The 26,717-nt window shown below is 53.6% G+C and overlaps 2 protein-coding genes across 12 annotated transcripts in view; one reads left to right on the top strand and one right to left on the bottom strand.

The window, feature by feature from the left end:
• Nucleotides 1–8,619, top strand: ZNF219 (zinc finger protein 219). 2 transcript variants are annotated; one of them, XM_060175386.1, is made up of 5 exons: nt 12–370; nt 5,031–5,122; nt 5,381–6,977; nt 7,222–7,353; nt 7,560–8,619. In XM_060175386.1, the coding sequence occupies exons 2-5, from the start codon at nt 5,117–5,119 to the stop codon at nt 8,162–8,164; spliced, it is 2,340 nt and encodes a 779-aa protein (XP_060031369.1). In that variant the 5' UTR covers nt 12–370; nt 5,031–5,116; the 3' UTR covers nt 8,165–8,619. The 2 variants fall into 2 exon arrangements, with proteins under 2 accessions (XP_060031370.1, XP_060031369.1); XM_060175387.1 differs by lacking the exon at nt 7,222–7,353 and having other exon boundaries at nt 1–370.
• Nucleotides 8,472–26,717, bottom strand: part of ARHGEF40 (Rho guanine nucleotide exchange factor 40) — a 24,474-nt gene continuing 6,228 nt past the window's right edge. For 7 of the 10 annotated variants that reach the window (XM_060175381.1, XM_060175377.1, XM_060175380.1 and 4 more), the window contains 19 exons: nt 26,493–26,583; nt 26,322–26,408; nt 26,078–26,194; nt 24,494–24,589; nt 24,293–24,408; nt 23,574–23,700; nt 19,996–20,118; nt 19,749–19,892; nt 18,012–18,619; nt 17,646–17,880; nt 17,202–17,288; nt 15,345–15,560; nt 14,317–14,487; nt 13,347–13,524; nt 11,542–11,646; nt 11,189–11,332; nt 10,583–10,713; nt 9,716–9,762; nt 8,472–9,614 (listed from right to left, as the gene is read on the bottom strand). In XM_060175381.1, coding sequence (XP_060031364.1) covers nt 9,721–9,762; nt 10,583–10,713; nt 11,189–11,332; nt 11,542–11,646; nt 13,347–13,524; nt 14,317–14,487; nt 15,345–15,560; nt 17,202–17,288; nt 17,646–17,880; nt 18,012–18,619; nt 19,749–19,892; nt 19,996–20,118; nt 23,574–23,700; nt 24,293–24,408; nt 24,494–24,589; nt 26,078–26,194; nt 26,322–26,408; nt 26,493–26,583 — 2,818 coding nt within the window. In that variant the 3' untranslated portion in view covers nt 8,472–9,614; nt 9,716–9,720. Of the gene's footprint in view, nt 9,763–10,582; nt 10,714–11,188; nt 11,333–11,541; nt 11,647–13,346; nt 13,525–14,316; nt 14,488–15,344; nt 15,561–17,201; nt 17,289–17,645; nt 17,881–18,011; nt 18,620–19,748; nt 19,893–19,995; nt 20,119–23,573; nt 23,701–24,292; nt 24,409–24,493; nt 24,590–26,077; nt 26,195–26,321; nt 26,409–26,492; nt 26,584–26,717 lie in introns of all 10 variants that reach the window. The other 3 variants (XM_060175376.1, XM_060175378.1, XM_060175375.1) reach the window with 3 other exon arrangements.

Genomic DNA, 26,717 nt, shown 5'->3' with positions numbered 1-26,717 from the left:
CTCCTCCTCCCGACAGCGCCCCCCGGCTCCCGGCCGCCCGCACCCCGCCCCTGGCGGCCGCCTCGCGCGGCTCCCGGGGTCCCCCGCTCCTCGTCCCCGGAGCCCGCGCCCCGCGCCCGCGCCCGCGCCGCGCGGCTCCAGCCCCTCCGCGCCGCCCCCCGCATGCTAATGGCCGGGCCGCCTCCCGCCGCACACAATGCGGGCCAGGGCCGGGGGCGGGGGACCGGGGAGGGGGCGGGGGCCGGGCCGGGGGCGGGGGGGCCGGGGCCCGGCGCATCTCCCCCGGCCCCACGTAACGCTGACGCCCGCGCCGCCGGCCCGCCGCCCGCCGCCGCCCGCCGCCCGCTCGGCCGCCGCCCGCCCGGGGCTCGTGAGTAGCCGCTCCCCCCCGCTCCCGCCCCCCCCTCCGCCACCCGGCCCCCGCCCCCGGCCCCCTCCCCCCCTCGGGGCGGGGGGGCCCGCTCGGCGCGCGGGGCTCGGAGCAGGTGCAGGGGGCGGGGGCGGGGGAGGGGCGCCGGCGCGGCCCCGAGCAAACTTCGCCCGGAGCTCCTGGGGGGGCGGGGTGGGGGCGGCGGCCTCCGGGGCCGGGGCGACGGGGGCGTCTGGGGGGGGCGGCCAGGTGGGGGAGCGGAGAAAGCGGACGCCAGAGGGGGAAAGGCCAGCTTGGGGGGGGCGGCGAGGGTAGGCGGGCGTCTTTGTAGGGGCCCGAAGGCAGGGCTCGAGGGCCCCGGGGTGCGGGGCGGCCGCGCCGGGAAGCAGAGTGGATGGGCGCCCGCCCCCCCACCAGCCCAGGTAGGGCTGATGGAGGAGGGGGGAAGAGACCTGAACTCCCCGGGAGCAGGGGTGGGGGAGGGGCGACGATGGTGGGGGGGTGCTTCCCTCTCTGCGTCCCAAACAAAGTGTCACAAAGAGCTCGGCCGGCGGCAGCAGCAGCAGCGGAGGCGGCTGCAACTCAGCTTTTGTTCTCCAGGCCCGGGGAGCTGAGCCCTGGCCTCCCAATCTCCCAACCCTACCCCCAGCCAGCCTTCTGCCTTATCTTCCCCGGGAAGGCTTTGGGGTGCTCCTGGGACACGCTCTCGTGCAGGATCACAGTTCCTGCTTTACTTGCCAGCCCACTTCTGGGAGGCATTTTTCCCCTCCGAGGACCCCCGCCCCGCCACTAGTCTGAGGCTCATAAAGGTGCTAAGACTCAGGTCTTCTAGGGTCAGCTCCTGGTAAGGGGACTTCGGGGTGGCTACACGCCACACGCCCCCCGCCTCCAAATTCTGATCCTGCAGAACTTTCAGAAAGGGGTCAAGTTGGGACATGCCTCTGGGCTAAGCTTCAGTACAGTGGGGTGGCAGTGGATGAGCAAGGAGGTCTTCATCTTCGCCTCTGCGGGGGATTTGGATTCCATAGCTGAGGTCCCATGCCCACCCCCGCCCCCCAGCCCAGGACAGTGAGGATGGAGGGGGACGAGATTTACCATGAATCAGCTTGAAAGGTGGGCCGGCTGCGGTGTGGGGGTCTGTTGGGAGAAGCCAGCACCTAATCAGGTTCTGCACGTCATGGAGAGGAGACCATAACTGCCAACTGTTGGCATGTGTCTGTGCTTCTGACCATGGGGGCTGTGGCTCTAGACCTCCTCGGGTACTCCTTTCCTTTTAACCCCAACTAGTGCACTATTAATCATAATTGTTAGCAGGCCCGGGAGTGTTAAGTTCTCAAGGGGGTGGGGGTGGGGGAGGGGAGCATTGACAGAAGCTTAGTCACAGCTATAGCTCAAAGGCCCTTTAACACTGTTGACCCCCCCCCCCAACTTTTGAACCACAAGCTTTAATGGACAGTCTTTCTGGGCCGCCGGTCAGCAGATGCCTCTATGTACCTGCCCTTGCCATTTCTATGTCTTTCCGCCAGCCCCCTTCCCTACACAGTAAGACCTGATGGTTCACGTCCCCTTCCCCACCAGCTGTCTTAGCACATAAAATTAATTTGTTGTTCTCTGGAAAGACTTCTCCCTATGCCTGAGCCAGTTTCCCTATAGAATCCAAATAAGGACAAGATAACCCCTGATTCCCAGTGGGGGTGGGAAGTAGGTCAGTGCTACTGTTAATGCCAAGTTTGGTGGATGGTGTTTAGGGACATTGAAAACTGTGATCATCGTCACAGGCAGTATACTCATGACCTGGGTTTGAAGCCAGCTCAGACTCTTGGACCCTCCTTCTGTTGAGAAAAAAATCATGGGATCATGTACATGGGATTTGGTTTGGTGTGGAGCTGATTCAGGAGTTCTTGACTCGACTTAGTGAGGGTCTCTCCATGGGTTTTGTTGATTGGAGGCCACCCTCTGGGCAGACTTTCACTGTTTGGGCATTTAGCTTCAGTTTGGATCTTCTCACACACCGCTGTATTTTCTTCATTCTAGGACATAGCTATGTGCAAAGCAGAGTTTGTGTTTTTGTTTTTTGGGGGGAGGGAACTTTTTTGCTGCTCCTATTCTACTTACTGTGGATATGAGGTCAGCCTCCCATGAGGTCATCTGCTTGCTATCCTGCAGGCGATTTCAGGGTCCTAGAATCTTCTCAGAATCAGAGTATGTGCCCATAGGTTAGTCAGCTATGACCATGCAGTATTCCCAGCCTCCCCCTCCCCTTCCCCCACCATCTGCTTCCTCTGAATATAGCAGACTGGCTGTACACCAGGATGTTCCGGGAATCCCCAGGAGAGCGACAGAATGTGATGGACCCAAATACGACGCCTCAGTAACGCATTCCAGGATGTACAGACTGTAGCCGTCAGGACACTCCTTCAGCTAATTAAAAGCCTTCCCATTACATCTATTTCCAGTGACATCCAAAAGGCCACAATAAGCCCTCTGGTACCACTGTTGCTTCTCCCTCCCCCTCTGTGTTCCCCAGATAGTGATAAGAACTTTTAAAAATCCTCTAGCTTTTCTGAGTGCCTTATCTATTGTGCTTAAAAGGTAAATGTGGCCCCTCTAGCACTCCCAAACTCTTATCTATGGTACCCTGGTGGCCTAAGTGGCTTCTCTGGTAGCCCTCTGCACTCTCCATGGTACTGAAGGGATGGCCATTTGTTTTAACCTCCCTCTGGGGTCCAGAAGAGCACTATGACTCAGAACCACAAACCTTTACAACTGGAAGTGGCCATTAGTATAAATTAGCCCCGAGCCCCCGAGCCCCCACCCCCCTTGTTTTTCAGATAAATAGTAAGCTGGGAGGCTAAGTGACTTTACTAAAAGTTGCAGGATTACTAATGTGATGGTCAGGAAGGAACCACAGTAGAGTTAACACCCATAGTCGAATTCACCTTTCATGACTCGACCCAAGGAGCCTGGCTAGGCTCTAGGTCCCAGGAAAGGGTTCTTTGGAGAGTCCACAAGATGAGGATGAATGCCCTAATTTTGAGCTACAGAAATACAAATATTAAAAGTGGTGTTGAAGGTTGTTTAGTGACCCTTGGGTGAGGGGCACCATGTTAATGAGACTCCAGTGAATAAAATTTCTTTAACCCAGATTCCACATATAACAGGCGCCTGTCTCCCTCTGATGGACTCTTAGCACATCCACCAAATGGCAAAAACGAAAGGTGTTTCAGGCTTCCAGAGCCTTTTCTCTTGGCTGATAAGCAGGGATGGCTCTTGGCCCAGTTGTCTTCTATTAAAGATTCTTAAGCAAAGTAATGCTTGAAGCCTTTTCTTTCTCAGTAACCCACTTCAGTTTCACAATGCCTATTGTTAGGAAGTTCTTTATATCTCAAAAATTCTATCTCAGGCCAAAAAAAAAAAAAAAAAAAAGGTTAGGTCCACTATGAATCTAGGCTTAACCAGACACAATTCTGCATGTAAATAACAAGGTAGACTGACCTTCCTGTATCCACGTTGATTTTCATGAATCTGAATTCTGGGGTTGCTTTTAAATCTTACTGCTCCCCTGTAGATTTAGAATCAGGATTGTGTGTAGCCCCCCCCCCCCCCTTCCTCTGAGTGCTCTTCTGTGTCCTCTGAACTGGAGCTCCCTGCACATCCCAGGCCCAGGGAATTTTAGCCTGGAGAATTTTAACCCTTTCCTGCTCAGAGCATGTGCTGAGCCCCTATCTGTGCAGATGGCCCAGCCCCGGCCCCCCCTCCCCCCCCCGTCCCTCACTCCAGCCTCTTGAGCTCAGAGCCAGTGTAATCCTCCTCTTGTGTGAGGGAGCCTCTCCCCTGCAGAGAGGAGAAAAGCCTGCCTAGGAACAGCTCTGGACAAAGGGGCTGAGCTGCCCCTCAAACTGCAGGCTCTAAGGTTTGAAACCTGGGGAGGAACTGTATGTGGTATTTGCAGATTTTTAACCCCTTCCCTAGGCCTGCAGCACCCCTTAACTTCCACTCCTCCCCCAACTCTCTTTCCATTCCCTCTCCCTCTGGCTCTCTCCCCCTTCATGCCCCTCCCCCTCTGTCTGTCTCCAGACTCTGCTGCTGGGAGGTGTTTCTCTCCCATGCATGAATGAGTCTCTGTAATGAATGGGAATGAATGGATCAGGAATCCAGGCAGAGGGAGGGAGGGAGGGAGGATGGATGAGGGGGAAAGAGAAAGACAGGGTAAGGGCAGAAGGAAGGGCTATGGAGCCTGGAAGGATGTTTGGCTAGCTGGTCAGTTTGGACTCAAGAGCAATTGGTTTCTCTTAGATGACTGGGGAGCAGCAAACCCCCCCCCCACACACACGCACATTTCTTATCAAGCTTCACAGTCCAATAGAATTGAGAGTAGGACAGACTGTGAAGGTCCCCTACTGCCAGAGGTTGGTGGCGGTGGCTCCTGAGCGGGAATAGAATTTGGGGAAAGAAAAAGAAAATGGCCTATCAGGAAGCTTTGTAGATTTGACAACGCAAGGAGTGAACTGTTTGAAGACAGATGCCTCTCCTTGCCTCCGGGTGCTCGGAGAGAGAATGTTGCAGGAATACAGGGGTCTCTTAAGACTCTGGCTGGGTGACTGTCCTGTGCCAGAAATCACGCTCACCTTTTCCTCTCAATCTGTCTCCCTTGCTTTAGCTCTTCAGCACCTGTTGCCTTCACTAGCAGCTTTTCCTCCTCCTCTTCCCTGCACTTCCCAGAACCAAAGAATGTGAAGGGGGTCCATGGAGGTGAGTGAAGCACAGCCGAACCTGCAGGTACCCACACTCTCTCTTCCTCTCACCTCCTGTTTGGTCCCATTGTCTCCATGGCCCCTGCACCTCAATTCCCATTCATTCCCCCATCTTCCTCGAGGTAAGTGGGAAGGACACCCTGTGTTTTCGGTTCACACCCTATCCCCTGTCTCTCTTCTGGCGTCTTTCACCCTTCTTTGCCTTGATAAGCACTTTCTTCTCAGCCTTTTGGCCTACTCATGTCTTTCTCCTTAGGGCTCACGTTCCCATGTTCCAGGCGGCCACTTAGCGCCTTCGCCACCTGCCTTCGACGGCGAACTGGATCTGCAGCACTACTCCAACGGGCCAGGCGTGAGCGCCGGCTCTCCGGGAATGGGAGCGGTGAGCTGGTCTGAGAGTCGAGCAGGCGAACGGCGCTTCCCGTGCCCGGTGTGCGGGAAGCGCTTCCGCTTCAACTCTATACTGGCCTTGCACCTGCGGGCACATCCGGGCGCCCAGGCCTTCCAGTGCCCACACTGCGGCCACCGCGCGGCGCAGCGGGCTCTGCTGCGCTCCCACCTGCGCATGCACCAGCCCGAGCGCCCGCGCAGCCCCGCCGCGCGCCTGTTGCTGGAGTTGGAGGAGCGGGCGCTGCTGCGCGAGGCCCGGCTGGGGAGACCCCGCAGCTCCGGAGGCATGCAGGCCAGTCCTGCGACTGAAGGCTTAGCGCGGGCCCAGGCTTCGTCGTCGTGTGCTTTCCGTTGCCCCTTTTGCAAAGGCAAGTTCCGCACCGCGGCGGAACGTGAACGCCACCTACACATCTTGCACAGGCCCTGGAAGTGCGGCCTGTGCAGTTTCGGCTCCAGCCAGGAGGAGGAGCTGCTGCACCACAGCCTGACGGCCCACGGAGCTCCTGAGCGCCCCCTGGCGGCTGCCGCGGCTGCGCTCCAGCCGCTGCAGCTGCCGCTGCCGCTGCCGCTGCCGCAGTCCCAGCCCCAGCCCCTGCCCCAGCCCCAGCCCCAGCCCCTGCCCCAGCCCCAGCCCCAGCCCCAGCCCCAGCCCCAGCCCCAGCCCCAGCCCCAGCCCCAGCCCCAGCCCCAGCCCCAGCCCCAGCCCCAGCCCCAGCCCCAGCCCCAGCCCCAGCCCCCACCGCAGCCGGAATCCAGATCAGCCCCGGAGCCAGAGCCGGAGCCCGAACAGGAGGCAACCCCTGCCCCGGCTCCTGCGCCTCCCGAGGAGCCCCCAGCCCCTCCGGAGTTTCGCTGCCAAGTGTGTGGCCAGAGCTTTACGCAGTCCTGGTTCCTCAAGGGCCACATGCGCAAGCACAAGGCCTCCTTCGACCACGCGTGTCCCGTGTGTGGCCGCTGCTTCAAGGAGCCCTGGTTCCTTAAGAACCACATGAAGGTGCACGCTAGCAAGCTGGGTCCCCTGCGTGCTCCAGGGCCTGCTTCTGCGCCTGTCCGCCCGGCCCAGCCTCCCGACCTGGGCCTGCTGACCTACGAGCCACTGGGCCCCGCGCTGCTCCTGGCCCCGGCGCCCACCACGGCCGAGCGCCGGGAGCCCCCGAGCCTCCTGGGCTACCTGAGCCTGCGAGCTGGCGAGTCTCGGCCCAACGGCGAGGGCGCAGAGCCGGGCACCGGCCGCGGCTTCGGGAGTTTCCGCCCCCTGCCGGCTGCGCTCCCGGCCCGCGCTCGGAAGCACCGCACCGAGGAGCCTCCGGAGGAGGAAGAGGAGGTGGTGGAGGCGGAGGAGGAGACCTGGGCCCGGGGCAGGACGCTGGGCCCTCTGGCTTCACTGCATCCGCGCCCGGGAGAGGGGCCGGGGCACTCAGCACCTGCTACCGGGGCCCAGGCGAGGCCTGCTGCTGCCCAGGGTACGTAAGGGAGCGTTTCTCTCGGAGGTTCTTGCATTCTGGGCCCTTCTGATCTCCGTCATCATTAAATAGACCCCTTTGCCCCACCTCCACCCTTGTTTTACCACCTGGCAGGGGCAGCAGCTCAACTCCACGAATCAGCTCCTGGCTGCTCCCAACATCCCTATGAGTTGAGTGTAGGGGTGCATGGTTGTGCATGGTTGTGGGATATGGGGACACTGACTTCCAGTAACCTGTATTGCAGAAGAGAATGGGCTGTTGGTTGGAGGGACCCGATCTGAAGGGAGCCGGGGAGCCACTGGCAAGGATTGTCCCTTCTGTGGAAAGTCTTTCCGCTCAGCGCACCACCTCAAAGTGCACCTGCGGGTGCACACCGGTGAGGAGGGCTACCTGACGGGGAGGGCCCGCAGGGCTGGGAGCAAGGGCCCGGCTGGGCGAGGGGACAGGCTTTTTGATGAATACCAGAGGAGGTGGGAGGCGATCTTTTTTTTCTTTTTCCCTTTCATTTTCCTGAGGGAGGCGGTCTGTGAGGTGAAGGAGCATGCGGTGATCTAACTCTGGCCCCATCGCACCCCTCCCTAGGTGAACGCCCCTACAAGTGTCCACACTGCGACTACGCGGGCACCCAGTCCGGCTCGCTCAAGTATCATCTGCAGCGCCACCACCGGGAGCAGCGGAGCGGGGCAGGGCCTGGGCCACCCCCGGAGCCGCCGCCCTCTGCTCAGCGGGGTTCGGCCCCGCCCGCGGGAGCCAAGCAGGCGCCCCAGCCTGCGGCCTGGGTGGAGGGTGCTGCCAGCCCGCGGCCGCCTCCTAGCAGCGCCGCACCCGGGTCCCGCCGGAAGCCTGCCAGCCCCGGGAGGACCCTGCGCAACGGGCGAGGTGGTGAGGCCGAACCCCTGGACCTGTCCCTGCGGGCGGGGCCGGGAGGCGAGGCCGGGCCCGGGGGTGCCCTCCACCGATGCCTCTTCTGCCCCTTCGCCACTGGAGCCCCCGAGCTTATGGCCTTGCACCTGCAAGTGCACCACAGCCGCAGGGCTCGGGGGCGCCGGCCGCCCCAGGCCGATGCTGCCCCGCCCTTTGCGCGAGCACTGTCGGCGGAGTCCCCTCCCAGTCCACCCCAGGAAGGGGAGGAGGGCCCAGGGCTGTCGAGGTCCGGAGAGGTCGGGCTGGGGGGGCAAGAGCGATAGGCAGCCCTTTTAGGGGCGGTTAGTTTAGCGAGCTCACCTCGCCGGAGCGGGGGAGCGCTAGAGGTAGTTGGGTAGAGCAGCCAGCAGGGGGCGACGTGGGACCCGATTCCCAGCCCCAGGCGGACCAGAGGTGTTGGGGGCGGAGGGCATAGGAAGATGGGACCACACCCACCCAGCCCAGGGGTGAGTCACAGTGCCTTAGAAGTGGCAGGGGTGAGGATCAAAGAACGAGGTCCCAGGGCTGGCAGAGTGTTGTGTCTCTGGAGGAGCCGCTCCGCTAGTCTTTGCTGGTCCATAGGCGTGAAAGTTTATTTTTGTACAATGGGTGGGGGTGGGGGCCACTGTTCCCTTCTAGCCCCTTCTGGGGCCCCGTAGACGTCGCTATTTTTGGTACGATCCCTGTCATCCCTGTCGCAGAGTTGTGTCCCCAATAAACAGGTGTCTTGAGGCACAGGGCCCTGTGTTTCTTTGCCTGTGTCCTGTACTCCTTGGGCCACTCTGTCTGTAAATAATCACCTCTCCGGGCTGTAATCTAGGGCTTCACCTTCCTCCTTAAACTCAGTTGCTCTGAGGTGGAGGGCCAGGAGTCAGCATTTAACTAGTAGCCAAGAGGCTTCTTCTCTCTGCTTTGTGGTTTGAAGCCTTCATTTTGAGAACTACTAGATTGTGCTGAATCTCCATTTGATGAGACTAAACTCAGCCCCAAGAAATGGGACTGTTAACAACAACAAGAATAATAATAACTACAACAATGATAAAACAACAAGGGCAACAAAAGGGAAAAAAATAAAAAAAAGAAATGGGACTGCATGGAAGGAAGCGCTTCTGAGATGGTCTCAGAGTCACTGTGCAGGGAATGTAGTCTCCATATATTCTCCAGTTTGGAGCAGCTGCGGTTTAATTTTCTGAGTTCTAGCTAATGGCTGGGTGAGGTAATATGCTCAGACCTGTAGGATCATCTCAACATAGAAGAGGCCTCCACCTCTTTAGAAAGTGTGAGTAAATGCATTTAATATAACAATCACATAATAACAGCAATTCCATATAGAAAGCCTGCAGTTTCCTGCCCCACACTTTGGCTATGGTTTGCATAGCTCCATGCCCTGAGACACCCCCAGAATGGATCCTGGCAGGGGGAGTCTTCTCAGGGACAGCTGGGGTGGAAAGTGGGGGAGAGCACAAGCTGACACCTGTGCTGGGAGGGCCGTGGACTGCATGAGGGATGTCCCCACCTGCAGAGTATGAAGGCAAGCGTGACTGCTAAGGTCCCTGCAGAAGGCACCAACCAGGCTGCGAGGATCTGGAGATAACTGGAGCGGAGGGGCATGTGGGGGCCTTGACTCCTCCGCCCAAGAAGCCGAGGGAAGGACTTTAGTGCTCCTTCAGTTTTCCATCAAGTCCCACAGCCATGTGCTGAGCACAGGGGCTGTAACCAATGTCTGGATCTTCTCTAGAAGCCAGGAGAGAAGAATGGAGATGGGGGGAGGGAGGAAGCTGACCTGCAAGCTGCTGGGGGTGGAGGGAGGAAGAGGAAGGGTGGGACTGACTCACCCAAGTCACAGAGGTGTAGTGGGGTCACTCAAGGCTCGGGCATGACTCTAAGGGGGAGAGGAATGGCCGTCAACTGACAGGATCACTCCACCTATCTTTCCTCCTGAAGTTCTTTCTTTTTTAAAAATATATATAGTTTCCTTTTTGTTGCCCTTGTTTTTTATTGTTGTAGTTGTTACTGATGTCGTTATTGTTGGCTATGACAGAGAGAAATGGAGAGAGGAGGGGAAGACAGAGAGGAGGAGAGAAAGACACCTGCAGACCTGCTTCACTGCCTGTGAAGTGTCTCCCCTGCAGGTGGGGAGCCGGGGGCTTGAACTGGGCTCATTAAGCTGGTCCTTGTGCTTTGTGCTGCTACGTGCGCTTAACCCGCTGCGCTACTGCCTGGCTCCTCCTCCCAAAGTTCTTGAGCTTGGCTGATTTCATCCAAGTCTGAAGCAGGCTGTGTGCATTCTCCCCTTTCCTGTCACTACTGTACTAGGCTTATTAGAGACCCCACTTCAACCTGGATGCCTCTTAGCCAAACCTAGACAATGGATTCAAAACTGTAGCTTCTCGAGCCCCCGGCTCCCCACCTGCAGGGGAGTCGCTTCACAGGCAGTGAAACAGGTCTGCAGGTGTCTATCTTTCTCTCCCCCTCTGTCTTCCCCTCCTCTCTCCATTTCTCTCTGTCCTATCCAATGATGATATCAATAACTACAACAATAAAAAAGGGCAACAAAAGGGAAAATAAATATTAAAAAAAAAAACTAGCTTCACGGAGAGCACAGTCTTACTGGTTTCCTGCCCTTTCCGTGATCAGAAGAGCCCCCTCCCCCCTGAAAGTGACCAAAGAGACCACGCTACCCCCTGCCCCCAGGGAATTACCTGCCGGGATAGCCCCAAGATCCCTCCACTGGCCAGAGTAGGAGTGCTGCTCCCAGGGTGTGGGCGGTGCAGACTGGGGCTGTTTCTTGGTCCTGGGGACACATCTCCAGAAGAGTCAAGTGTTTCGGGGGCTGCAGGGAGAAGCTAGGGTGAGAGCAGGGTATAGCACCCTCCCTAGATTACCTTAAGCAACCAGAATTCCATAGCAACAGGAAGCTGTGAGTCACCAAGCCATCTAGTTGCAAGAAAAGCCTCCTATCAAGAGGCAGGAAATTGTCAGCAGCAGCATCAGAACAACCAGGGAAGAAGCAACAGGAAGTCTGTAAGGAGTGCTGGTGGTGAACCAGAAGGGTACAACAGGAAGCTGAGGCAGTTTCCATAGAAACCAAGGAGAGCTGGAGAGGCACAGAGGAAGTGTCCTTAGCAACAGGCTGCCGCAAGCATCACTCTAGCAACCAGATGGAAGGCTCTTTTAGCAGTGGGGAAGCTGTACAGTTGTCACGGCAACAGGGACTTGACCAGAAAAGGGCATCACTCAGCAGCAGGCAGCCGAACATCACCAGGATGACCCAGCTGTTGGGAGTCACCCCTTGAGAGGTGCCTCACCCAGGGAAATCTGCTTGATGTCCAGATCCCAGGCCTCCTCCTCGACGCGGGCAGGCAGGGAGCAGGCTCCCGGCGAGAGACCGGGAAGGGAGGGGCCGGCATGCTCAAAAGATGACACGGCCACGGAGGCCCGGGTGCGAGCGGCTGCAGAGAGTCGGGAGGGTGGGGTGGGGAGTGGGGTGCTGGTGTGGGAAAGCCCTCCTGCCTCCCTGAAGTGACCCTCAGTCTCCGAAGGCATTCCAGTCAGCCCCACTCTGGGAAAGCTCAGCCACACCTCCCTGCTGGGCCCTTGTCCTACAGAGCTTGACTTCTGTGGGGAGGGAGCCCCCCCCCCCCAGTACTCTGGCCCTCACCTCTTCCAGTGAGCAGGGCACTCAGTGTCCGTTCCCCAAGAGCTTTGATGTCCAGGAAAGGTTTGTTGCCAATGCCCATGGAGACCATCTGCTGCACTCGGAGCTCTAGGGAACAGAACTCCTGTTACCAACACCCTGTGTTGCTGCTGTGCTCCAGCCCTGCCTCTGTCCTGGTCAGCTCTGCCTTTTGCTGTCCCCTATTCCCTGCCCTTATTCTTCCTGTTGCTTCTCCCAGCACAGACAGCCACGCTGGTCCTCTGCTGTGCGTGCTGGTAACTGTAGCTTCTCTCCCTGCTGCTCAACTCCTCTTCTGATCTCCCGCTTTGTTCCTTTTGTCTTGGGCATTAGGAACCCATTTCTGTTTCTATTTTTAAACCATATCCCTCTACAGTGGATCAAGTGTCTCCATATAGACCACCTGATTTTATCGTTCCTACCATGCTAAAATGGAGTCGTTACTTTCCTCTTTTCAGATGAGTGGGGTGAGATTCAGAGAATTAGACCCTAAATGAGTCCAGGGTACGAGCTCAACCACAGCACCTGTTTCGCACATGTGAGCCTCTGGGTTCAATCCCTGATACAACATGACAGCAAAAAAGACACAATGAATAGAACTCGATGGATGGTGGACCAATCCTGCTTCATAAGAAAAATAAAATAAGGGTTGGGTGGCAGTGCATCTGGTTAAGCACACATGTTACAATAAGGATTTGGGTTCAAGCCCCTGGCCCCCATCACCTGTAGGGGAAAACTTTTGAGAGTGGTGAAGCAGGGCTGCAGGTGTCATTTCCCTCTCTACCCCTTCCCTTTCAATTTCTTTCTGTTCCTATCAAATAAATAAATAAATAAGAATATATATATTTAAAATACCTTTGGGGATGGGAGTGGTGGAAAAATACATTTAAAAATAAAATTAAAAACTTGGGCTGGGGAGATGACTGGGCAGTCAAGCATATGCATGAAGCCCAAGGTCTGACATCTAGCACTGCATAAAGACAAAAAGAAAGAAAAGAAAAGAAAAGCTTAAGTAGAATCTAGTCTGGCTCATACAGCAAATTTTGTTAGCTGGCTTTCTCATTCTGTTTTGTACATTTTCGATTAATTTTATTGTTTTTTTAAAAATTGTTTTTATTACCTTTAGTTATTGATTGCATAGACACAGCCAGAAATTGAGAGGGAAGGGGGTGATAGAGAGCGAGAGAGACAGAGAGACACTTGCAGCCCTGCCTCACCGCTTGTAAAGCTTCCCCCCTGCAGGTGAGGAATGGGGGCTGAAACCTGGGTCCTTGTGCATTGTAACATGTGCGTTCAACCAGGTGCGCCACCACCCGGCCCACTGTTTTGTTTTTTGTTTACCAGAGCACTGATTAGTTTTGGCTTATGGTGGTGTGAAGGATTGAACCTGGGACTTGAGAGCCTCAGGCATGAGAGTCTCTTTGCATAACCATTATATGCCATCAGCCCCCCCCTACCCCCACTCCTAATTAATTAATTTTTTTTTTTTTTTTTTTTTTTTACCAGAGCATAGCTTAACTCTGGTTTCTGGCTGTGCTAGAAATTAAACCTGGGATCTTAGAGCTCCAGGCATGAAAGTCTTTTTGTATAATCATGCTGTCTCCCCAGCCCTAGATTTATTTCTCCCTTGGCAATCTCAAACCTAATCTTGATCACCTCATCAAGCATTCCTCTTTCTTCACCCTATAGCATTTCCCTGAGCAGTCTCCAAGCCCTGCAGCTAGCCTCTTCCATGTCCTTGACCACAGCCGTGCTCGCCCCCCCCCCCCCCCCCCGGCTCTTTCTAGTACCCTTGTTGTGTGCCGCCTGCCTCCACAGGAGCTGAGCAATAGAATTTGTCCACTTGAGTTTGATCTCTGGTGAAGCAGCCTGCAGAGTATATGCCTCTCGGGCACGTCGCCTCCGAAACCACAACTCAAAGCAGAGCCCGCTGTCCCCAATGTTTTCTGTTAATCCCATGTCAGCAGTCTGAAAAAAAGAGCAGAGGAGAGAAGGTGAAGGCAGCGAGCCCTGGCTCAATGGTACCACGTGGAGAAACACCACACTTAGCCTGGCATCTGGTAGAAGCTCTGTAAATGTTTGCTCAACACCTACCATGTGCCAAGTGCTCTACATTTAGTCTTCCTAACAGCCATAATTCACAGAAGGGGGATGCCCAGAGATGTGGCAGCTTGCCCGAGAGCTTATCACAGCTTATTAAAAGAGGGTTCAAAGCCACATCTAGATACATCTAAACCTTAGGCTTTGTTGTCTATACTGTATTGCCTGCAGTCGGAACTAGTACGGTGGGACAAATTGTATCAACCCTTAAGACTCATACCATGCTGTTTGGACTAGGGCCATATGACTACAGATGTTTATCTAGGTACTAGGACGATCTTCCAAGTAAGGTTTCCATGTTCTCTGGCTCTTTAATCAAGCTAGGCCATATGTGTATGTGTAAAACATATATCTCTGTGGATATCTGTGCACGTGTGCGTGTGTTATCCTTTGTCCTCATTCTCAGGAGCCACCTCTGGCTCAAAGGGCACAAGTGTCCTAGTGGCAAAGGTCCTCCTTTAGCCTGGAATGCCTCTTGAACCTCCAGCAAGGATCAAACCCCCAGTAAGACCCCCACAGGTCATAATGACAATGATGGCTGACCACAGGCCAAGCCTGCTCCACGATACAGCTTCTGAGCCTGGGTTGGGGTGGAATTTCCAGTACATGTCAAGAAGAGCATGACTTCCTGCCTTGGCCTGGTTCCCTGGCCCCATGTACCTTAAAGGCCTGCTTGAACACGAAAGCCTCTGACCCTCCCTCAGAGCCCTTCAGCTTGCTGAACAGGAGGAGATGCTCAAAGAGAAAGACATGGCGAAGGCACTTCTTTCGTCCACAGATGACAGTAAAGGGGTCCCGGTGCAGGAGTTGTCCCTGCTCCTTCAGATCTGTCTGAGGAAGGGAAATGAAAAGGTTATTGGCCCAGGAGCCCTAAAGATATAAAGATGGGATTTAAGGGAACCGGGCAGTAGCGCAGCAGGTTAAGCGCATGTGGTGCAAAGCAAAAGGACTGGCGTAAGGATCCCAGTTTGAGCCCCCGGCTCCCCACCTGAAGGGGAGTCGCTTCACAGGCAGTGAAGCAGGTCTGCAGGTGTCTATCTTTCTCTCCCCGTCTTTGTCTTCCCCTCCTCTCTCCATTTCTCTCTGTCCTATCCAACAATGACAACATCAACAACAACAGTAATGACTACAACAATAAAACAAGGGCAACAAAAGGGAAAATAAATAATAAAAAAAAAAAAGATGGGATTTAAGTGGCAAGGGTGCTAACGCCTTGGTTCTCAGGCAGACTCAGAAAGCCAGGGAAGCACTCAGCCTGGAATCCTTGCACGAGTCACCATAGACCGCACACCTGGCCTAGCAGCACTGCCACACCTTGCAGCTTGTAAAATTCATTGCAGAATTTACAGCTCCCCATGGGAAGGCTTTGCAAGTTGGATGAGTCAGCAAAGCTATGAAAGGAAGAGAGATTTATCCCAAAGGAGGTGGGCTTCCTACTGGTTCTGGAACCTCATGGCTGGATAGAGACTGGGTGGAGGAGAGTAAGGTATATTCTGGGTGTACCGGTGCAGGAGGGAATGCAGGGCAGAGAGAGAAAAGACAAGGAACAGGGAAGAATAGGCAGGTGTTGGCTCATGGGACATCTTAGAATGAGAGCTCTAGGCCCTCTGACTTTAAGTCTAGTTCTCTTGTCATCAGACCACAGAGCTAGGCAATCAGAGCTGGAGTGACTAAAGCTGGAGTCTTACCTCACACCCACGCACTGCCTCCACGGCCAGCAGGTCTCTGCCACGTGTCTCCTGTTCCCGGAGCAGCTGTACAGCAGCCCCGAGTGCCTGGCGCTCAGAACTCAGCTCGGGCCCAGTTTCCCTCAGAAGCTCCTCCAGGAGTTGCTCATACCTGGCCAGCTGCTCCAGGGGCTGCTGAAGGGCTGAGGGCAGGTGAGGGCCTCCCTCCGTGGAGCCCTAGTTTAGGGAGGAGAAGACAAGGATAGGCGGGTGGCGCCGAGTTCTGTGGGAAACACTGATGGTTCTTTAGGAGTTTTTTTTTTTTGGGGGGATAGACAAAACCCAGATAGATACTCCCAAAGGTGAGATGGCACACCCCTCCCCCAGGACGAAAGCACAGGCTTTCGGGGGAGTTCATCATCCTCTTTATCAGAATACAGATGAGCCTGAATATTCTTTGGCTCTTCACTTTCGAAATCCCTTTCACATCTTTTCTTTTCCTGGGGGGAGGGCAGGGAAAACACACACACACACACACACACACACACACACACACACACACACACACACACTTTTACTGCTCCTGGACTGACTTTTTCATTCAGTAGACAGAAAGAGGGAGATGTAGCTGGGAGGTGGTCTAGTAGACAAAGTGCTTAACTCTCAAGTATAAGGTCCTGAGTTCGATCTCTGACACTGCATGTGCCAGAGTGACACTCTCGTTCTCTCTTCCTCTCAATGAATAAATAAAATATCAGAAGTGGGGGTGGTAGTGCAGTATATTAAGTTAAGTGCATATATTACCATGCGCAAAGACCTGGGTTCAAGCCCACCTACCCCCCACCTGCAGGGAGGATGCTTTGTTACTGGTGAAGCAGGTCTGCAGGTGTCTATCTTTTTCTTCCCTCTCCTCTCTTAATTTCTTTTCTTTCTTTCTTTCTTTCTTTTTTTTTTTTTTTTTTTTAAATTTATTTATGAGAAAGATAGGAGGAGAAAGAACCAGACATCACTCTGGCACATGTGCTGCTGGGGATCGAACTTGGGACCTCATGCTTGAGAGTCCAAAGCTTTATCACTGAGCCACCTCCTGGACCACTCATCTCTTAATTTCTTTCTGCTCTTTCTAATACAAATTAGAAAGGAGGGGGAAGGGCTGGGTAGATAGCATAATGGTTATGCAAAGAGACTCTCATGCCTGAGGCTCCAAGGTCCCAGGTTCAATCCCCAGCACCACCATAAGCCAGAGCTGAGCAGTGCTCTGGTCACTCTTCCCTCTCTAGATAGCTCTTATTAAAATAAATCAATAAAATATTTAAAAAAAGGGAGGGGGGAAAAAGGCTGCCAGGAACAGTGGATTCATAGTGTAGGCACTGAGCCCCAGTAGTAACCCTGTGGCAGAGAGGGAGGGAAGGAGAGAGGTGGAGGTGGTGGACAGGCCATAGCACTGAAGCTGCCCCCGGGGCTGTGGCCTGCTCATGCGGTGTTGGGACCTGGACCTGGGCCATGTGCATAGTAAGGCATCGGCCCTACGCAGTGCGCTCTGTCTCTCTATTTTACATATTTTGATGATAGGGCTTTCAATCCCCCCAAGCACTGTGAGCTGGATATATGGATATAGCCCCATTTGACAGGTGCAGACACAGAGGCCCCAAGAAATCAAGACTGCCGCCCAAAGCCAGTCAGGTGAACTAAGATCCCCAGTTCACCTGGCTCTCCGTCCAGTGCTCATCTTACACTTCGGCAGTGCAGGAGTCTATTAGTAGGCGATGCTCCTGTTTACACCAGGAAAGCTTTTTTCCTCCCCGAGGTTTTTGAGTTGGGGTAGGTTCTAGGTTTTCCTGGCCCCTGCCCTTCCTATTGGATGGGAGGAAAGGTTACCTTGGCTGGGGGGCCGAGTGCAGTCAGACCATTCTCCAGTTTGTGTCGGTGCTTCACGTACTGGGCGTAAAGGCTGAACTGGTCCCCCTGTGTCAGTGGGGAAGAGGTAAGCCATCTCTGGTAAGGCCCCGGAGACATGTCTTTCCTTTGCCCCCTCCCACCCTCACTGAAGCCTGGAGGAACAGCTCATAGCGGAGGACACTCAGTCTGCCTGAGGGTTGGCAGGCTTAATGAGGAAAGTGAAGGCTAGGCAGCACTAGGGGACAGAGACAGAGACAGAGACAGCTGAATGGAGCCAGGAAGGCTTGGGGTTATGAGTTCCAGTCTTGAACCACACATTGTGGCAATGGGTTGGGGGCTGGGGGTGAATACTGAGCAAGGGCAGGTGAACAGAGCTGAACTGTGAGACAGGGAGAACCGGAAGGAGTTTCAGAGGCAACTCACGTGGCGAAGGAAGCAGGCCCCGATGCGTAGGGGGTGGCTGGCACAGCCCTGGAGCTCCCGCAGGAACTGAGTCCGGTGGAAGCTGCGAAGCCTCTCCCGGGTGTTCAGGGCGTCGGCCCAGGTGCCCCGAAGCTCAGGGGTCAGCTCAGTTCCTGGCAGTGGCACTGGCTCACTCAAGGTGGCCACGTACTCCTGCTCACAGGCAATCAGCTCTGACACTAGCCGCTGCTGGGTGCTGCGGGTACCACAAAGCGGGCAGAGGAGGTTGGATCGCGGGGTTGGTGTCACCACCCCCAGCAATGTCATGCTCTTTGCCTACAGGGCAGCTGGACCCGCCCCTTAGGTATCATTGGGCTGGACTCTCACCTGATGCTTCGTTTGCGCTCCATCCGGGGGGTGCCTACTCCCCAGGGCCCATCTGGGGCCCCAGCCCGACCCAGCAGCACATGTTCTCGAGGTGAACATGTCCTGTCTACCACCTCTGTGCTGGTGACCTCCAGGCCTCGGATCAGCACAGTCCTGGGCACCCGGCCCTCGTCCAGCGTCAGCTCGGTGTCCTCCTCCTCATAGTCCTCTCCACAGGGTGCCAGGGAGCAATGGGACAGGGCTGCCCGTGGCCCGGGGCTGCTGGGTAACAGCAGGGAGCTGAGGCTGGGCGAGGGGCTGTGAGGGCTGCGCTGGGCTCCTCTGCTGCTGGTGCTGTCTGCCCGTCGCCGTCTGTGACCCCGAGGACTGGCATCCTCACCCAGCTGTTGCTGAATCCTCCTCTCCAGCTCTTGGCAGCGGGCACGGCAGCGGCCCCATTCTCGCAGGGCTGCAGGGCTGCCCAGATCCAGGGCTAGGGCCCGCATCTCCTGGAAAGTGCCAGCACTGGGCTCTGGGGCCCTCCGCAAGGCCAGGGCTGCCAGCACTGCCTCTCGACCTGGTCCTGCTCCTGCCAGCCTGGCGGAACCTTCATCTACCCACTCATGTGCCTGCAAGGCCAGAGGGGTAAGGAGGGAAGAGGGAGGAGGGAGGAGGGCTCACGACCCAATCACAGATACCTCTGCCTTGCACAGAGGGCTTCCTCGTGCCCTTCACTCCCCTTTTCTTTCCAAACACTTCCCCTCACTTTCCCAGAATCACCACCTAACTGTGTCACCCTGAGTCTAGATGAGACGATGGGCTGAGGAAATAGCTCCACTGGTAAAGTGTCTGACTTTCTTGCCTGAGGTTTCCAGTTTGATTCCCGGCACTGCAATATACTGGTGTGTGCTCTGGGGGACTGTCTTCCTTTCTCCTTTCTGCCTCATATAAAACTCTCATGCGGGAGTTGCGTGGTAGTGCAGTGGGTTAAGCGCAGGTGATGCAAAACACAAGGACCAGCGTAAGGATTTCAATTCGAGCCCCCCCCCCCCCCGGCTCCCCACCTGCAGGGGAATCGCTTCACAGGCGGTGAAGCAGGTCTGCAGGTGTCTCTTTTTCTTCCCCTCTGTCTTCCCCTCCTCTCTCCATCCTATCCAACAATGACGACATCAATAACAACAACAATAATAACTACAACAATAAAAAAATAAGGGCAACAAAAGGGAATAAATAAATATATATTTTTAATATTTATTTATTCCCTTTTGTTGCCCTTATTTTTTTATTATTGTAGTTATTATTGTTGTTGTTATTGTTATCGTTGTTGGATAGGACAGAGAGTAATGGAGAGAGGAGGGGAAGACAGAGGGGGGAGAGAAAGATAGACACCTGCAGACCTTCTTCACCGCTTATGACACGACTCTCCTACAGGTGGGGAGCCGGGGGCTCAAACCGGGATCCTTCCACTGGTCCTTGCGCTTTGTACCACATGCGCTTAACCCTCTGCGCTACTGCCGGACTCCCAAAAAATAAATATTAAAAAAAAAAGAAGAAGAATTTGTAACTGGCCGGCTCCAAGTTCAGTGCTTCTCACGTGTTACCTACATAATCCTCACAGCAGCCCTACAAGGACTTGTTCTAGGTCATTCTGCAAGTAGGTGGCAGAGAACTCCTGGGCTCCTGCCTTTGACAACAACCCGCTAAGCCTCTCCGGGCAGAGAAAAGGCCACGGCGGGCCCAGGAGACACCTGCTCACACCTGCTGGAAGAAGCGCTGGAGCCGCAGGGTCCTATGGAGGCTGCTCTCTACTTGTTCCAGCCGCTGTTCAAAAACATCCAGAACCTTCTGGGAGACTGTGTCTTCCTCCAGAGCCAAGGCATCCCTTGCCTGGGCCAAGCGCTCCTGGAGAAGGGAAGCTATGCTCAGACCCAGTCCTCGGTCCCAGATCGGCACCCCTTTCTGCCCCACGCATCTCCCTTCTCTTGCCTCTGTCCTGCCTCCTCACCTGAACCTCAGTGCTAAAAGCCCGGAATCGCAGCTCTGTCTCCTGCAGGGCAGACAGTGAGTCCCCGGGTGTTGTGAAGCTTGCCAGCTGCTCCTCTCCTGGGCCCGAGAGCCACTGCAGCACCTGGGCAGAGGGGGCGGGAGCACAGGGTGGTGAGAGAAGCCGTGCGACAGACACAAGAGGGAAGCTAAGAACCAGTCCAGCCCCATTGCCCTGATGTGTTGAGTCTTGGGGGAACTGCTGTATTATTTATCTATTTTTATTATTTGGAAATTCTGGGGCCTTGTGCTCACAAAACTTCACAGTTCTGAATGACTCCCTGCCCCCCAGATTAAGACAGACGGTGAAGAACGACAGAAGGAGAGAGATACCACAGTACCAGCCTTGAATCGTCTTATTTAATCTGTAATGTGGCAACTACAATAGTGAATAATAGTAGTCTTCATGGGTCACATGAGAAAGTGAGCAAAGGATCTTTTTGGTGGTTTTTTAAAAATATTTATTTATTCTCCTTTTGTTGCCCTTTTTTTTTATTGTTGTAGTTATTGTTGTTACCGATGTCGTCATTGTTGGATAGGGCAGAGAGAAATGGAGAGAGGAGGGGAAGACAGAGAGGGGGAGAGAAAGACAGACACCAGCACACCTGCTTCACTGCTTGTGAAGCGACCCCCCTTTAGGTGGGGAGCTGGGGGTTCGAGCCAGGATCCTTATGCCGGTCCTTGTGCTTTGCATCATCTGCGCTTAACCCACTGCGCTATCGCCTGACTCCCCCCTTTTATTGGGGCTTTGCTGCTGCAGGCTTTTAAACAAATTAATATTATTTTGTATCATACCACTGCTCAGCTTTGGCTTATGGTGGTGCAAGATTGAACTTGGAAGTTTAGAACAATAAAATCTTTTTGCATAACCATTATGCTATCTCCCCACCCCTCCAGGCCATTTTTTTTTTTTTCCAGACAGAAGAGACAGAGATACAGAGGGAAAAAAACAAAACGAAACAACACGGCTGCCTCTGGCAGTGGGATTGGGGTTGGGTCTGGCAAGGCAGGTGTGCTATGGTAGTGACGAGCTATTTTACCAGCTCAAGTAAGGGAGCATTGAAGGGGTGGGTTAGGCTCCTGGAAGTGAGATCAACGTAAGTGTGAGTCCAAGACAGGATAAAAAGGTGTCTGAGGTGGGGAGAAAGTTCAGTTCCCGGAGCCTACAGACTGGTGGGCAAGGGTTCCAGGCACCAGGCCTGAGGACCTAGAGTAGGTGTGTTTGTGTGTACTTCTAGCTCTAGGTGTCTGTTATGGGGCTCTAATATAGGTTCTAATGTATTTGGACAACAAAGGAGGAAGGTTTTTTTTTTTCTTTTTTTATTGTTGTTGGATAGGACAGAGAGAAATGGAGAGAGGAGGGGAAGACAGAGAAGGGGAGAGAAAGATAGACACCTGCAGACCTGCTTCACTGCCTGTGAAGTGACACCCCTGCAGGTGGGGAGCCGGGGGCTTGAACCAGGATCCTTTAGCAGGTCCTTGCAATTGCGCCACCTGCGCTTAACCCACTGCACTACCGCCCGACTCCCAGGTTTTTTTTTTTTTTTGTTCCCTTTGAAGAATGACTAGAGCTAGCGTGAGGATGTGACGTCTGACAAAGTTCTCGTAACTAGTGCCAACAATAAACACTTCTCCAGTCCTTTACTGACTCCACTTGGTCATCATCCTAACACCTAGCAGTCTGGGAAGGAAGTGTTACTATCATCCCCACTGTACAGATGAGAGCCTGGGTGCTCAGAGGCGCTTCTAGACTTGTCCACACCTTACAATTTGGGAGCAAAAATTCAAAAATTTTATGCACTAACTCCCCAATCTCCCAATGCCCTTACCTGCTGGGGCTTTGTTCCTGTACTCATTGCTCTAGGTGGAATCACCATACCCCCTTTCAATTTTGGATAGACACAGAGGGAGAGAGAAAAATAAAGGGAAAGACAGAGAGGGTTAAGAGTGAGTGAGAGAGAGAAAGAGAGAGAGAGAGAGACAGGGAGAGACCAGACACCACAGCACTAATCCTCTGTTCATGAAGATTTCCCTCCCGGGGGATAAGACCTTATTCATGGGAAAGTGAGCACTGTATGCAGCGAGCTGTTTCCCAGCCCTGTTCTAACATTTTCAAATAGGAGACTATTTAGTAGTCAAGGAACAAACATAAAGTGAAATAGCTCTTAGACACTGGGATGGAGGAATCCAATATGCAGAAATCCCAGGAAATTGTCATTTCTCCCATCCTTGACATTGACCCTGAGGTCACTTTACTTTCCTAAAGGTAGTTCATTCAGTATACTTGGGACTCAGGAGGGAAAAAAAAAAAAAAAGAATCAGATTTCAGAGCCTCCTGTCTCCCTCACATGGTAGGTGGAGAACAAATCCCCATAGAGTTCTTGGCCCAGGAGAGAAGAACTAACATTCAGAGAAGTCAGTCTAATCCCCGAATATTCTCCACAGTGCGACCTTGTTTCCTAAAGCATTTAACACCTTCTCTTCCCTTCTCCCTCCAAGGTGTGGAGGGAGGGGACGGGACCTTTCCAGCCTCAGGTTTGGGAGGTTACATTGTACAAGGAGTCAAGGGAACATGGGTGGCAATGCAGTCATGGCAGAGCATTGCCCAGCTCTGATTAAATGGTGGTGCTGGGGGAGTTGGGTGGTAGCGCAGCGGCTTAAGTGCATGTGGTGCGAAGCACAAGGACTGGTGTAAGGATCCTGGTTCGAGCCCACGGCTCCCCACCTGCAGGGGAGTCGCTTCACAGGTGGTGAAGCAGCGGTGAAGCAGTTCTGCAGGTGTCTATCTTCTCTCTCCCTCTTTGTCTTCCCCTCCTCTCTCCATTTCTCTCTGTCCTATCCAACAATGACATCAATAGCAACAACAATAACAACTATGCAATGGCAACAAAAAGGAATAAATAAGTAACTTAAAAAATGGTGGTGCTGGGGATTGAACCAACAACTTTTGAGCCTTAGGCATGCAACAAGTCTCTTGCATAACCATTATGCTGTTTTCCCAGCCCAGACACGGATTACTTTTAATTTGAGGAGGCCAGTACTCCTGGGCCAATCAGATCTTCACAGAAGCTGCTCGGGCTCCTGAGTACCTCACAGTCTACAAGGATCCTCCATTAAGGGGCCAGGCAGTGGCGCACAAGCCTCAGGTTTGAGCTCCCAGTCCCCTCCTGTAGGGGTGCAGGTGGGGGGGTCACTTCACGAGTGGTGAAGCAGGGCTGCAGCTGTCTCTCAGTTTCTCTCCCATTCAGTCTCCCCCTCCATTCTCCATTTCTCCCCATCTCTATCCAATAATAAATAAATAAAAATAAAATAAAATAAAAAGGAAGTTGAGAATTCTCCATCAGATGTTAACAGTGGAGAGCTGGTTCCTCTTCTTGGCTGAAGCTGAGACGCCATCTTCCTTTTGTTGAATCTGGAGAGCTACTCAGTCAAGCCAGGTTAGGAGAACATGGTCAGCTACAAGTATCAGCACAAAAGGGAAAGCTGGAGGCTGGGCTCCCAGGGCCAGGTGAGAAGGGAGTGGATGGGGCCTTGGCTCACCTGCTGGAGTCGGTGCAGGCGCTGCCGCTGCTCCTGCTGCTGTACGTGCAGGTTGGAGAGGCGCACAAGGTGGTGAATGGCTTCATCTACCTCCTGATACAGTGCTGCTGGACCAGGGCCCTCTAGTCTGGGAGAGCAGGATAGCAAAATGAACCACTGCCCTGTCAAGACCCTCCACCTCTCCTAGCATCCTGATGTGGAATGGTGCAGACTGTGGGGCTGCATTTGAACTCTGACTCTTCTTTTTGTGTATTTCATCTTGGCTAAGACAGTCAATATTTCTGATCCTTCAAATCCCTGTGTGATTATAACCAACACCTAGGAGGAGTGATGTGAAGATCACTCCTCCCTAGATCATAAGATAATAAGCAAAAAATGATGACATCTTATTTGAACATGTGTTCAATAAGGAGCTGACTGGGGAGGCTGAGTGGTGGTGCACCTGGCTGAGCGCACATGTTATAGTGCACAAGGACCAGGGTTCGAGCCCCCAGTCCCCACCTGTAGGGGGAAAGCTTTGTGAGTGGTGAAGCAGGGCTACAGGTGTCTCTCTGTCTTTCTCTCTCTCTGTCATATCCTTCCCTCTTGAGATTTCTGGCTGTCTCTATCAAATAAAGATAATAATAAAAAAATTAAGAAAAAGAAACTGACTAGCAGTTCATGTTTGTCTGCATCCCTCTGTTGTGTCTCCTGTCCCGAACCCCCTTGGCCCCTCTTACTTGCTGCTGTGGGTGGAACGCAGTCTCATCAAGATGGCGCCTCCGTCTCTCTGCAGCTCTGTCAGTCGGGGATCCACCAACACCTTCTGAAGGGGCTCAGGCATTCCTGCTGCCTCCTGGGGACAGGGAGCAGTTGACAGCTGGGGTTTCACCAAAGCAACCTCGCTCCATCCCATGCAGCTGAGCCCTCTGATTTCATACCTCTTCCTCTGGTGCTGCCACGCCCTCCAGCTCCTCAGTAGCTTGCCTCACGGAACCCAGGACACCCTGGCAAAGGCGGCATAACCTTGCCACTTCCTGGAGCACACACAAGGACAGAGTCCAAGGAGAGGTTTTAGAGACGTTAGGAGAAGGAATTGAAGCCCTAGGATGGAGGTGGGACACCCCCAAATTTCTAGAGGTAGTGCTACCTTGAATTCCTAACTTTCACTCACTATTTAAAAAGCCAAGCACAACAACAACAAACAAACAAACAAACAAACAAAAAAGAAAGAAAGAAAGAAAAAGAAAAGAAAAAAAGGAAAAAACAAAGAAGAAAATAAACCTTTGAAAAATATAACAGAGGGGGCTGGGCGGTAGTGCAGCAGGTTAAGCGCACATGGTGCAAAGTGCAAGGACCAGCGTAGGGATCCCAGTTCGAGCCCCTGGCTCCCCACCTGCAAGGGGAATCGCTTCACAAGCAGTGAAGCAGGTCTGCAGGTGTCTATCTTTCTCTCCCCCTCTCTGTCTTCCCTTCCTCTCTCGATTTGTCTGTCTTATCCAACAATGACAGCAATAACAACAACAATAAGAACAACAAAAATAAATAACAAGGGCAACAAAAAGGGAAAAATGGCCTCTAGGAGTAGTGGATTCGTAGTGCTGGCATCGAGCCCCAGCAATAACCCTGGAGGCAATATATATTTATTCTGAGTGATATGTCAATCAGAATAAAGAGATTATGCCAGGTAAATACTTAGCATGGGCTTGACACATCATATAGCTTAGTAAACATGTCACCTTTCTCTTGGCCCTGAGTCTGCACCCTTTGAAACCTTTCTTTCTCCTAGTCCAAGTCACTCTCCTCCATCACAGCATAGAGACCAGGTTACAGACACCCTTAAAAAGCTCAGCTCAGATTTATACCTCTTTTCTTCAGCACTGAGAGCATTTAGAATTATAGACTGAAAGATTACAACACAACTGCTGTGCTGTGCATGTGAGAATTCTGAGGCCAGGGTGTAGGCACATGGAAGAGAAAGCCACCATCTCTGGAAAGAACAAGTGCAGTAGCTTGTCTCAGGCCACACGCGGCCATCATCAGCCTTTCTGCCTCCTGGCAAAAAGATTCTGAGTCCCAGTGACATCAACACTCTTTTCCAGTTGTTTCTGATTATCGCTCATCAAAAACTATGTGCTGGTTAGTGCTGTATTAAGAATTTATTTGGTGGTCTGGGAGGTGGCGCATTGGATAGGGCATCGGACTCTCAAGCGTGAGGTCCTGAGTTCAGTCCCTGGCAGCACATGTACCAGAGTGATGTCTGGTGGAAGTGGTGAAGCCCTGGTGATGACAGCAAAAACAAAACCAAACATTTTTAATCCCTATCGCCCTAATAATCCATGGTGCACACACAGTATTTTGCTCATGTTTTGTGAGCCATATATATGCTTATTGAATTGAATAGAAAGGAAGCCTCTTTTTCCCAACCAACGTTCATGTCTCAGACCTGTCCTCTCTCCTTTAGGATGTTCATGACGGAGTCATTTCTGGCTCCCTGTGTTCTGGATGGGAGAGAAAAAGCTCACCTGGTGTGTCTCTACCCAGTGGTCTGGAGAGGGATCCCTGTGACCTCCCATGTCCCACTGTAGCTCCTCTGGCTTGGCTACTCTCTTCAGATCACTCTCTGACAGCAACTCAGCACCCTGTAGATACATGAAGGCAGAGGGGTGCTCATCTAGGAACCCACCAAGTCAGAGACTCACATGGGGCTCCGAAGTCGTCTCTCTCCAGTGCTAATGGGGTACTAGGCAGCAAGGAAGGGTTCCAAACCTGAATCCCATGGAGTTCAGTTGGAGGGTCATCATGAGTGAGAAGTAACAGTCGCTGAATAAGAGGAGGGTCCCCCAAGTCCTGAAGGTAGAGAACAAGCCTAAACTATGGGATGGCCACCAGGAAAACATTAGGATCGTAAGTACCTGTTTCAGAATTGATTACCTGAAGCTGACTCAGGACAGGGATGAGTGCTGGAGGCAGTGGGGGTGCCTTGCGGAGATCCAGTAAGACAGACAACCCCAGTATCTGTAGTTCAGGCCTGTGGGAGCAGGAAGAACCAAGGAGGCTGTGTGTGTGTGTGTGTGTGTGTGTGTGTGTGTGTGTGTATACACTATTGGGGCAGTTGTATAGGGTCTGTTTTTAGTGTTAACAGTCCTCAGGAGAAGTAGGTTT

The sequence above is a fragment of the Erinaceus europaeus genome, chromosome 16 (genome assembly GCF_950295315.1).
Source record: "Erinaceus europaeus chromosome 16, mEriEur2.1, whole genome shotgun sequence".
Classification (NCBI taxonomy): Eukaryota; Metazoa; Chordata; class Mammalia; order Eulipotyphla; family Erinaceidae; genus Erinaceus; species Erinaceus europaeus.
Note: the sequence above shows the minus strand (reverse complement) of the source record. Positions and strands in the feature narration are given on the sequence as shown.